Raw genomic sequence first — 12,699 nt, 5'->3', positions numbered from 1 at the left:
TTTGTAAATCTTTGCGTAGACATAAGTTTCCATTTCTCCTGGGTAAATGTTTAGGGGTGGAATTGATGACTCACATGGTGAGTGTATGTTTAAGTTTACAATAAGCTGTCAAACGCTTTCCAAAGTGGTTCTTCCGTTTTACTTTCCAACCAGCAATAGGAGCATCCCACTGGCTCCGAATCCTCACCAACACTTGGCATTGTCAGTCTTGACACTTGAGCCATCCTCCAACTAATGATAAGCATCTTTTTGTGTACATGGTGGCCACTCATATACTATCGTTTGTGAAGTCTTACCCCAGATCTTTGCCCAGCTATTGGTTTTATTTATATTGAACAGGTGAGGGAAGATCAATTGGTTCACTTACTTCACAGCCCGACAATGTTCCTTCCCACTACTGGGACTCCGTCTACGTCTGCCTGGGCTCACCCATGGGCCCCACAGAGACCACAGAAATGCAAACTGGTGCGATCTGGGCCAGGTTGTCTCTTGTCTGTAGAAGATGGATTTTCCCCAAGATCTTCATTTTCTCATTTGATGTATGAAATGTCCCTGCTACCTTAAAGGGGTGGTCCTTTAGTGAACAAACTAATACCTTTCAGTTGTACCTACGTTGGCAGAGCACAGGCTCAATAGTTGTGGCACACGGGGTTAAATGCTCTGTGGCATGTGGGATTCTCCCAGACCAGGGATTGAACCCATGTCTCCTGCATTGGCAGGTGGATTCTTTACCACTGAGCCATCCGGGAAGTCTGCGAGGACTCCTTTTAGAGATGAGGATTGAGAGCACTGGGACAGGGGGGTAGGGTGGGAAGAGAGAGAGTAGATAGGCTTATATCATGAGAAATTCTGTTTCCATGTGCTGCTTGTAGAAATGGGTTTCTCCTAAAGAGCTTTGTGTGTCTGTCAGCAAGTTTCCTGTCATCTGATTTATTCCTTGAATGAGGGGATGAAGGGTGGGTGGATGGATGAATGGATGGAAAGATGGCATTAATCGTACATCCAAGTGGGGCCAGGCGGAATGCCAGGTGGTTTAACAATTATCTGATTTAATCCTCACAACAGCTTTCCAGTGAATGTTAATCTCCCATCATCACAGATGTGGAAACTCAGACTGAGAAAGTTGAACGTAATTTGTAACAGACTCTGCTATTTTTAGTAAGAACCACTAAGTGGCGCTCAACCAGCATGTAAAATGAAAATAAAGGTAGCCAAGAGAACATGTCAGCAAGTGTCTTCCCAGAGATGAGGATTTGTCTGGAAAACTTCGCTGGGTCTGGGGATCTGAGCCCACACTTTGCAGCCAGACCTCCTCCCCCTGAATCCCGACTCCTCCACTAGTGCTGTGTGACAGGCCAAGCCTCTGTGCCCTCTGGGCCTGTGCTATCTCCTTCTGCAAAGGGGGAAGCAGAAGTCCTGTCCCTCTAGGGCTGCTGGGCAGGGAGCTGAGTGGGGACAGGGCGGCCTCTGCACTGTGGCTGAGGGTCAGGCTGCTGCAGCCTGATGGAGGCATCGAGAGAATGTGCCAGGCCTGGGGGCTGCTTTCCTTTCCCTTCTGGCTATAACAGATGCCCGCCTTTCAAGAAGTGAGATCCTGGGGATGCCTGGCTCTGGCCATTCCCGTGTTGATCTCTTGGCCTGGAAGGCCTCCCTCCCTTAACCCCATCTGGCCAGCTCTCACACAGCCTCTATACTTAACTCAGATGTTGGCTCCTCCAGGAAGTCTTCCCTGAAGCACACCCAGCACTGGACTTGTGCCTGAGCACAGAGCGCTAGACGTGTCACTGTCAATGCAGATGAAACCACCAGTTGTCTCCATCTACTTCTGCATCCATTCCCCATGGGGAGCCCCTGGCTGGACTCTTGGCCCATTCTCTATTCCTCCAGAGTCCACAGAGCTTTTTGCCAGCCAGGGTTTGCCATATGTGTTCAGAATGAGTGAATGAATGACTGAGGGCTTCCCTAAGCCCTTTGCATACTCAGAGAATCCTGGAATTGAGCCTGGGCTGCATAGGCCACCTGTATGGGCTTGCAGACGAGAGCAAGAGATGGGGCCTCTGGGAGCCCCAAATCCTCAGAGGTTATGGGATCGGCCAGGGTCTGCATGGGCAGGCCCTGCATCCTGTCAGAATCACCCAGCCCTGGTGTGTCAGACACCCTCCTGCCTCCTCCTGCAGCTCTGCTCAGTGATCTCCGCCCTAGAGGCCTCATCCCCACAACCTCAGAAGCCTTTGTTCGCATCCCAGGCCAAGGAGCACCCTGGACCCACTGTAGCTGCAGAAGCTGGATTTATTGATGGATTCTGATTCAGGGCTGCACTCTGAGGTCCCTGGTGCCTTGTGCCCACCGCCAGGCAGATGGCCTTGGCAGGGTAACCCACGGCCCAGCCCTGGAGACCTAGAAGTGTTCATCTGTGAGACGTATATTCATGCTCTTCTGGGGATGGGGTAGTACTTTCTTGATCGTAGATCAACTGTACTATTGGATAATCCCAGTCAAAGCCAATGCTGGAGATGCCCAGAAGCTTATGCTGTCCGAAGACTCCAGTGAGCACTTTCTCACTCCCATCAGGGAAGGCAGAAAAGCTCCTGCCACCGTTCTCTCCAAATGTGGCCTTACGCCCATAGCTAGTGTAGATGACCAAGTGCCGGAGGAAAAGCTTGTAGGAGCCATCAATTCCTGTAATGTATTCACCGGGCTGCAGGACAAATTCCTGAGAGGTCCCACCAGGGGCTCCATATTTCTCACTCCAGGAGGAGCCAAACCTCACCTGGATACTGAGAGAAAGGGCGAGCTTTGAGGGTCCAGGATAAGGGTGACCCTCAATCCCCAATCCTCTAAACACCCCCCTCCCATGTCCAGCAAGTACAGCCTGTCACTGCAGCATAAGTCCCTGACATGACTTTGGTGCCTGAGACAGGCTTCCTGGTTTCAACCCCTGCTCTGCCATTTTCAGACTCTGTGATTTGGGGCTTGTTGACCAACCTCTCCTGGTCTCAGTTTGCTCATCTGCAAAGTGGGACTGATTTGGGGGAGCAATCATTGAGATCTTCCATCAGGAGAGCTCCCCAAGGTGCCCAGTCACCAGGACCCTCAGGAGGTGCAGCTGGTCTCCTGGCTCAGAGAGGGTAGCTGACCCCGGGTCCAGCATTTGGAGCCCCAGTCACTGCACTAGACCAGGTGGGGGCCCCAGGAGCAGGTGACCCCTATCTGTGACCTTCCCCCACCTCAGTGTCCATCACAGAGTGTCCCCTCCTCACCTGGCCCCATCCACACTCTGGCCCCCATGGTGCCTGCTGCTCTGGCCCATTCCCTCTCTCCAGGTCCCTGGGACCCCGTAAATGCAGAGCAAATATCTACCCCAGGCCTGGAGCAAAGCCCCCATTTAACCATTAGGGGAAGACCCTGGGTTTGGTGCCTCTACACTTCTAGTGTTCAATCAGTGGTCCACTCTGACCCTCCTTCCTTTTCTCTTTGACCCTAACTTGGGCAGAACTTCTGCTTTCCCATAGATATTCTCAAACTGAGACCATTTCTGGTTGAGCTGAGTTGGGGTTGAAAGGAGACAGTGGGGAGAAGCACCCCTCCCTTTCAGTCATCCCAGGAAGCAGAGGCTAGGCTTGCAGGAGAGAGGAGGGGACGGGGCTGAGGTGCAGGGGAGGAAACAGCAGAGGAAGAGGGACAGGCAGAAGGTGCTGGCTGGGGGCTCCAGGACCCCAAGGCCTCAGCTGACTCAGGAGACATCAGGACCCCAGTGAGAGTGTTGGGAGGAGGAACTGAGCCCCCTCCCCAGATTCCCAAGACTGGGGTAGGGGCTGGGATGCAATGAGGGGCTCCCGGGCCCTGCTCAACTCACCTCTTAATTATACCAGCAATACCTATAAACACTCTGATCCCGGTGATCTCATTTTCATTGTCTTTAGTTGTACTGAAATATGAGCCTCCTCCATGACCATACAAAGCTATTAATGAGAGAACCAGGTAGGGAAGAGAAAAGAAAATAAACACATAGTGACATGTTGTTTTCTGTCCAGCAGAATACACAGCCCCTCCAGACAAGAGGACAGGTCTGAGAGCAGTGTTAGTCTGTGACAAGGGCTGGCCCAGACCCCGGGCCCTGGATGGAGCGAGGTGAGGGTGGTCTCCAGGGGGAAGCTCTGGACAGGGGAGCCCCAGCCAGACTTACCCCCTGCCCAGCAGGTGGAGCTCCACAGGAGGGCGAGGGTCAGCCACAGCAGCATGGCTTCTGGCTGGAGAGTCAAGGGCTCCTGGAGAGAAGAAGACAGGCCATCCGATCTCAGAGAGGGGCCTCCCCTGACCTCATGGCCCAACCATGGTGGGGAGGGGGGGTGTCTTACCTGGCCTGCAGAGTCCTGTGGTCCCGTCCTGGTGCTGGGAGTCTGGTGGTGCCTGGTCACCCTCCTCTGGGCCCTTTATACCCTCCTCCTGGGCCGTGTGGGCCCCCCTCCTGGAGGAAGGAGCAAAGGGGCCACCAGGGGGGCAGGAAGGAGCTGGGGGTGGGGGTTCTTCCTGGGGCAAACCCCAGAGCCATCAGTGGGGAGGCTCCCGGATGTGCTGTGTTTATTGTCTTGGCCTCGTGGCCTACACAAATACAAGGAGACAATGACAGGCATTTTACTCTCACCTCTGGGTCTCTCTTCTGGGCACCTGCACTTGACCTTGACTTCAGAGGTGGGGGAGGTGTCCTGAGAGCCCTTCCCAGTTGACCAAACAGGGTCAGCCTCACAGGGGTGCTTCAGCATAGCTGCCTGAAGCAGCTTCATGGGGCTCAGGGCTCCTACCTTGAGCAGAGCACAGTTCAGGGTCCAGAACCTCCACGTGGTGACAAGGAGAAGGGGTGCAGAGCATGGCCTGGTGTGTGCATGACCTCATAGGAGAAGAGCTGGCCGCCAGGAACCGGGGACCTTGGCTTCATCCGGATTGCAGTGCTGGGGGCCTGTGTCCGGTGGAGGCCCTGTCTAGCCGCCACCTCCCTACTCATATCATGTGGCTAACCCAGGGGTCAGCACACTATGGCCTGAAGGCCAAGTCTCATCCTCCATTGGTTTTTCCCCCACTACTTGTGTGCTTAGAATATTGTTTACATTTTGATATGGTCAGAATAAATTGCAAGAAAATTTGCAGCAAGTGGAAAACAGGGAAGTTTCAATGTCATTGTCCATAAACACATGTTATTGTCCATCATCTGGATAGTCTTGGGCTGTGTCCAGGCTGGAAATGGCACTGGGGAGCATGTTCCATGTACTTTATGACCTGGAAACATAAAATGTGTGGCCCTTCACCCACCATGTCAGGATTCCTGGTGGACTCCTCTTCCCTAACTGGGAAGAGACCGCACTCTGTCCATGGTCCTGGCTGCAGGGGCTGGGGGCTTCATACAACAACCAGCCTTTGTGCAGAGAAGGGAGCAGAGGGCAACGTTGTCCAGAAGCTGGCCCCTCCTTCTGGGCCTGCTCTGGACCCCCTGGACAGGCTCCTTAGGGCTCAGGCCCCCACTGACTCTTGTGGCAAAGGTGAGGCCCCCACCCCCGTCCTCCAGAGTTCTGCACTCCTCCGGAGGCCTCCAGCCTCATGATGGCTCTGGGAAGGGCAGGGCCAGCCAGCTGCAGGGGGGAGAGAAGCCTTCCCAGGGCCCCGGATCCTCCTGGGGAGGCGGAGATGCAGGAGGCCTAGGGCCCTGGCAGGTACAGCTCCTGGAGGAAGGAGCCCTGAGGTGACACAAAGGGGCTTGTGTTCCTGCCCCAGCCCAGTGTCAGGCACTTTTTCTGAAAAAGCTGCCAGTTTGGGAGCCTTCCTTCTGTCTGCAGACTGCCAGAGTCTGAGCTCAGAAGGAAGGTCTATCTGGCCGGGACTCCAGGAAGAGTACCTGGGGTGGGAGTTGGAGGAAGTGTTGGCAGCCAGCCTGGACAAGGAGGGGATGACAGAACTTGCCTGAGGGCACAGGGGGTGCATTTTCACAGAGCACATGATTGTTCGAGATACACACACACGTGCATGCATGCTCAGTGGCTTCAGTCATGTCCGACTCTTTGCAATCCTAAGGACCATAGCCCACCAGGCTCTTCTGTCCATGGAATTCTCCAGGCAAGCATGCTGGGGTGGGTTGCCTTGCCCTTCTCCAGGGGATTTCCCCGACCTAAGGATCGAACCCACATCTCCTGCATTGGCAGGCAGATACTTTACCACTAGTGCCACCTGGGAAGCCCACATATACACACACATAAACTCAACCAGTCAATCCTAAAGGAAATCAATCCTGATTATTCATTGGAAGGACTGATGCTGAAGCTGAAATTCCAATACTCTGGCCACCTGATGCAAAGAACTGACTCGTTAGAAAAGACCCTGATGCTGGGAAAGATTGAAGGCAGGAGGAGAAGGGGATGACAGAGGATAAGATGGTTGGATGGCATCACCAACTCAGTGAACATGAGTTTGAGTAAGCTCCAGGAGATGGTGAAGGACAGGGAAGCCTGGCATGCTGCTGTCCACGGGGTCGCAAAGAGTCGGACATGACTGAGGGACTGAACTGAACTGAAGCTCAAAAGGCACCACAGGCTTGTAGGCAGATACACCTTCAAACACACACACCTGTCAGCTCTCCCAACAACAGGAGCTTGCATACGCTCCTCCATGCATGTACACCACGCACACGTAAGCAGTAAGCCCTCGTCCCAGGGAAGCTCTTCTCCTGCCCTGCAGATAGTCGCCTTCTCGCTGCGCCCTCCCAGGGCTGATGTAGCCAGCTCTCTGCTATCTCATTTACAAGGATTCTGACTGCATCATCGAGAGGGCCCCACACTAAGACCCTCATCTCACATAAGGACTTCCCAAGGCCCCATCGCCCGACTCCCACCCCACTGGGACAGGGCTGTAAGATACGGATTTGGAGGGAGCCCAACTTTTGGTTCGTAACAGCATCCTGAGCGGACTCTAACTTATTTTCCTGCCTCTGTGTTTCCTGCTAATTGATATTTGTATCCAGAGGCTTGAGCAAATACAGATCGATTTTTCTGGACAAGATACTTCAGAGTCGCAGCTGTGTCTTCTGTCAGAAGGTGTGCGACGCTTGCTCATCTCTTGGTGATGGAGACAGTTGCTGGACATCATTACCAAGATCAATTTATTTATTCGATTGCAACATGGTGATATTCTACGATTCCTTTTCCGCTAATTAGCTGCAAATTGTCTGTAAAGAGTAAATTTCCTCTTCTATTTAATTATTCTGAGGTACAGCTCATGTGTGACTGAAGCCCAGGTCTCCCAGACACAGGGGTGATGAGCTGCCTGCAGGATGGCGTGTCTCCACGTCCACTCCAGGGAGGTCGGACCAGCTCTGCTGACCTTGGCTCCTAGGAGGGGGTGGCCTCAGATGAGCCTGCTGTCCCCGGCCTCCTCTCGCCCATCTCCCTGGAAGGGCAGGACAGGAGCCCGAGAGGAACGGGGTGAGGGGCCCACCAGCCATCACCGGGCACCGCCGACCCCTGAGCAAGGTCTGCAGGAGGAGGGGCCGTGGGGCTGGGCAGCCTCATGCTGCTTCTGCTGCCGGATCTGCTGACCCCAAGGGGACCCTCGGCCCCTGCCCCGCCCCTATTCTGCTTTCCTGTGGGGCCTGGGTCTCCCGCTTCTCTCATCCTCCAGAGAACTTCCTGGATGTCCAGGATAGGGCTGCCGGCCAAGGCCTGGCCTGGGGGCCAGAGAGCCTGCTGGGGAGGGGGCAGGAGGAAGAATCAAGGAGAAGACCCAGAAGCCCCTCAGTGGGGGTGGGTCCCCCCTGCCTGGAAGGAGAACTGGGACTCACCCTGTCCTTGCACTCCTGGCCTTTAAGACCAGGATGGTGACCCCACATCCCCCGCCTGTCTGGTTTCCTAGGGGCCCTCGGGGATGTGCAGCCTCCTGGAAGGCCCAGCCCTGGACATTCCGGCCAAGGGTCCAGGCCAGGGGCGCGTGTGTAGGAGACGCTGGAGGAGAAACAGAGGATGAGACACGTCTGATGTGCGAGGCTGGGCCCCGTCCCCACTGGCCCGGACCTCCAGGGTGGGGCCCCTCCAGGGAGGCCAAGGAGATTGTGGGGAGACCAAGGGGCCCCCGAGGACCGTGGCCGCTGCAGGTCAGCTGGGGATAGCCTTGAGGGGCAGGAGGGTAGGGCCCCCTTACCCCCCAGTTGGGCACCCTTGGGGTTACAGCTTCCTCGGGTGGGCGGGGTGGGTGGAGGGTGGCTGCAGGCTCCTCACCTCGCCCCCAGCACCTGCATCTGCCCCACCTCTGTCCTGAGTGATTGATTGATTTACGTGGTTGGGAGCAGCTGTGCTTTATTGACCAGGAGGTTGTCATCAGTGAGCATGAAGCGGGGTCTCCACCCGGGGCCCTGGACGCAGAGCCGAGCACAGGCCAGCATACGGGGCCAGGGGCCTGTGTACGCAGGAAGCTGATCCGATGCTCCAATTCTCATTGCTACCTATCTTCACCAGCCCCTGACCCCGGCCCAGGACACCTGCTCACAGCTCCCTAACAGAGCCCCCTGCCCACCCTGCCCCTGAGGCCAGGAGGGCTCTGGGTCGGGGTCCCTGGTTTCCGTACCACGGATCTCCTTGGGTCAAGGTGACGAGGTCAGGACTGTGAGCAGGGAACCACACTGCAATGGGCCACATCAGCCTGGTGTCTAACCCACGACCTACACAGACAGGGTGGGCGAACCCTGGCAGGTCTCCCTCAAGCAGCATCATTCCCCCTGGCGCCCCTGCTGCAGCCGGTGGCCTTTCTCTTACTTGGGGCCCTGTGAACCCTGAGGGATGGAGTCCAGATTCACCCTCCCGGTGAGATTTGCAATTCGGGAGCCTTGGTGGTGACACAGAAGACAGTGATCTCAAATGGATTTGGGAGCTCCCTGGTGGCCCAGTGGTTAGGACTCAGCACTTTTACAGCCAAGAGCAGGCTCAAGCTTTGGTTGAGGGACTAAGATCTCACAAGCTGTGCAACACAGCCAAAAACAGAAACTCAAACAAGCAAAAAAACCCCCCAAAACTGGGGGCTTTGAAGGAGACAGCCAGGTGCTTGAGGCCCATGGCTCACAGTGACTGGTGTGTCATGAGTCCTGGTGTTGTGGAATCCGGGGCTGCAAAACACACCTCGGAGGACACTCAAGACGGGGAAGCCAGCAGGTCCAAGGGAAATCAGTTTCCAACAAACACCCTGATGTTTCTGAGAGGCTCAGTTTTATACCCCCCACTACATGACTGGTTACATGTTAGAAAACTCTTTGTTGTATATGATTGAGTTTTACAACAAGTAGATGCTAGGAGAACAAACAATTAAGGTTAAAGAGGGGGGAATAATGACTATGCATCAAGGGGGGATGTCTCTATGGTTAATATAACAGGGGAAGCCTGACCTCAACAGCAGTCTCTGTTTGCCATCTGTAGGGAGAGAAGTCTCCAGGAGACCTGGTTTTCATCAGCAATGGTTTCCTCACTCTTGGGCAGGGCTCAGGCCCAGTCTACACCCTGTCTTTAAGACCAGTGACAGGCTTCAAGATGGAGTCTCTCTTGTTTTCCTCACACTGGCCCCAACAATGGGACAGCTGGTCATCACTGAAGCCAAACACCCTGTATGTAGTGCACCCTGTCTGTGTGTCTGTCTGTGTGTGTGTCTTTACGTGTCTGTGTGTGTCTCTCTGTGTGTCTCTCTGTGTGTGTCTGTCTCTGTGTGTCTGTGTGTCTCTGTGTGTGTGTGTGTCTCTGTGTGTGTCTGTTTGTGTCTGTGTCTCTGTGTGTGTGTCTGTATATGTCTCTGTGTGTGTGTCTGTGTGTTTCCGTGTATGTGTGCGTCTGTGTGTGTGTGTCCCTCAGACCCCGCACACTTGCCAGCAGCAGACAGCAGAAATCGCTCAGCTCCCAGGGTACCTCCGCCCCCCACCCCGCCTCCTGCTGTGTCAACAGTGAGTGAGGAGGAAGGAGCCTGAACCACAGAGCCTGTAGCCCGACCTTGGCCAGGATCCAGACTCCAGCCCCTTTGTCCTTTTTCCCCCCGCAGCTTCCAGAGGGTGTTTGCAGAGGATTCGGAAGACTGACACTTGTGCTTATAGAACTCCACCCCAGCCCCGGCCTGGAAAACAGACAAAGAGGGTTCTCTTGGGGCCCGTGGGGGTTCTCCTGGGGGGCGGAGGGAGCCCCGCCTCCAGCAGCTCCTCTTGGCCCCTGGCTGCCCCACCCCTGGCTGCACGGCTGAATGTCTCTCAAGGCCCCCCAGGGCTGGCCAGTCTCTGCGCCCTGATGGGCGTCTGGTGGGCCCAGGACGAGGGACACAGTCCAGGGACAGGACAGGGGAGGGCCGGGCGCTGTACCGGTCAGTGCTGCAGAGGAGAAACAGCACACAGTGCTCACACGAGGACCCTGCGTGGCTCAGTTGGGACATGGGTAAGGAAGGGGTTAGAGGCCCTGGAATGTTCCGAAGGCCAAGAGGATGAAGTCTGACCACAGACCAGATGAGGAGCCGAACCAAGCCCAGGATAAGCCGCCCACCCCCCCCAGCCTGGACCCCAGGGGTCAGATGTGCCACATGCCTGGTCTCTGAACTTTCTAGAACCGCTGAAAAGGAGCTCACTGGCACCAGGCCAGCTCTGCCAAAGGCCCTTGAGCATCTTGGCCCCGAGTTCCCAGAGCAGCAGAAGGAAATCTGCAGGGAGACCCCGAGTCATGGGAGTTTGAAGTGCATGGGCACGTGGGGTGCGGGGACACAGGAGAGGACATCTCTCCCCAGATGGCACAGATGGGCCCTGGACGGACATCTGAACGCGGGGACAGATCGGGGTGGGGGGGTGAGCGACCCACAGCTCACTGGGCCAAGGACGGCAGCTCTCCTGAAGGTAGGAGAGGAATACCCCTCTGAGAGGGACTGTGAGGATTAAATGAGATCACACTGTGAAACCCCCAGGCATTAGGCCTGACCCCACGGTGGTTCAGGATCCACCCATCCGTCTGTCCATCCCTCGCTTACTGCAGGAATAAATCAAATCACAGGAAAACTGCTCACACACACACATGAAACTCTTCAACAGGAGTAGCTTCCACCAGCAGCACTTGGGAACTAGCTCCTTTCTGTTGCATAATTAATTCCTTGCCCCTGACTAGCTAAAAGGGACATCTGTTTCAGTCCTGAGGAGACTGGACCCCTTTTCTGGCACCCACCTTCTCTGGAGCTGGCAGCTGGGAGGGGGTTGCCTGCCAGTGTCTGCTAGTTGGGGAAAGGAGGGTCAGGGTGGGACAGTGTTGATGGAAGAGAGCAGGACTGACCTTCACAGCAGGCCCTACCTAGTCTGGGGAAGGCAGGAGAAGAGGAGGATGTGCAGGAGAGCGGGAAGCCGGGGCGGAGGCGTGGGGGGAGGGCAGGGTGCCAACTGGGTGGGGGGCCGTTGTGGGGGCTCACTGCGAAGCGCGCGCCCGGGCACAGTCCAGCCACATTCGGGAGCCAGTTCTAGGGGATTCCTTCGTGGTTCCCACAGCAAACACCCAGGCGTCCTCCAGGCCGAACCCTGCCTCACGGAGTCACGCGTGGTGGATACACCGCCCGGGTCCTCAGCATCTCGTGTGATCCGCATGCGAGGCTCGCACGGTGCGCCGGCCAGCGGCCAGCACCCGGGGCCAGGGAGCCTGGGGACCCCTGGAGCCATTGCCCTCGGGAAAAAGAACCAGGCGTGCTCACCTGCGTGCAGGACCTTTATTCAACGCGGGCACTCAGCGTCGCTCTGGCCTTGCCGATTGGTACCAGCCCGGGGTCACCTGGCCTCTGGTCCCGACAGGTGATCAGGACCCACCTGACCGCGAGGAAGCCCCGCGTGGGGGGCGGATCCGGGACTGGGCTTCTCTGGGTCCTGCTTCCCCGGGCGGGTCGTCGGCTCCCCGGTCACCGCGGCGGGCCGACTGCGCGGATGGCTTCTCGGGGCCCAATCCCCACCTGAAGCTGATTTCCGAAAGGCAGAGGAGCGGGTGCAGGCGGCCGGCTGACCGACCCGAGCGGCGGCTGGGAGGCGGGCGCGCGCGGTACCCGGCGGCGGCTGGCGCCCCTGCTGGTGCCGCAGCGCTGGTGTGGGACGCGGGTGCCCGCTGTCTGCCGCGGGGCGACGCCTCTAGCGCGTCCACCGCAGGGACTCCAGTCCAGGCTGCTGGGGGCTCCTGACCGCGGGCTCCAATGTGCCCCAAACCTCAGCCAGACGCTGGGAGGGAGGCAGACTCACTGGCTGCTCCTCCCTACCCTAGCACCCCCCTCCCCACTCCAGGACTGATGTTTGTTCTGAAACACCCAATATGCACAGAGCCGGGGGTTCCTTGGGAGGAAGAATTCAGGCAGGCTCTGCCCAAGGTGACCCCCAAGGGGAGACACAGAACAACGGCCCGCCCAACAGAGGGTGGCTGCAGAGAAGGTGGGAGACAGGGCCCCACCCTTCCCTCACTTAGGTGGAGTTGCCTGAGCTCTTGGTAGATTTTCTGTGTAAATTACAAATCTAAACCCCTGCCCCTTCCATAGTCTTGGAATAAGGCATCACTCAGATCAGGCCTCCAGACCAGGTGTCCGAACCCTGGTGACATCACGTCACTGCTTTTTTCCCACCGTATCTGAAGGAACAGCCTGGGAGAGGTTGGGCACCTTGCCCGAGGTGCTTTGGGGACATCTGCCAAGGCC

The 12,699-nt window shown here is 56.6% G+C and overlaps 1 protein-coding gene across 1 annotated transcript; it reads right to left on the bottom strand.

The window, feature by feature from the left end:
- Nucleotides 1–2,271: 2,271 nt before the first annotated feature.
- On the bottom strand, nucleotides 2,272–4,408 carry ZG16B (zymogen granule protein 16B). The gene is made up of 4 exons (XM_081556829.1): nucleotides 4,359–4,408; nucleotides 4,187–4,268; nucleotides 3,857–3,962; nucleotides 2,272–2,777 (listed from the first exon to the last, which is right to left on the bottom strand). The coding sequence occupies exons 2-4, from the start codon at nucleotides 4,239–4,241 to the stop codon at nucleotides 2,408–2,410; spliced, it is 531 nt and encodes a 176-aa protein (XP_081412955.1). The 5' UTR covers nucleotides 4,242–4,268; nucleotides 4,359–4,408; the 3' UTR covers nucleotides 2,272–2,407.
- Nucleotides 4,409–12,699: the final 8,291 nt, after the last annotated feature.

The sequence above is a fragment of the Giraffa tippelskirchi genome, chromosome 13 (genome assembly GCF_054371585.1).
Source record: "Giraffa tippelskirchi isolate mGirTip1 chromosome 13, T2T-mGirTip1v1.2.pri, whole genome shotgun sequence".
Lineage (NCBI taxonomy): Eukaryota > Metazoa > Chordata > Mammalia > Artiodactyla > Giraffidae > Giraffa > Giraffa tippelskirchi.
Note: the sequence above shows the minus strand (reverse complement) of the source record. Positions and strands in the feature narration are given on the sequence as shown.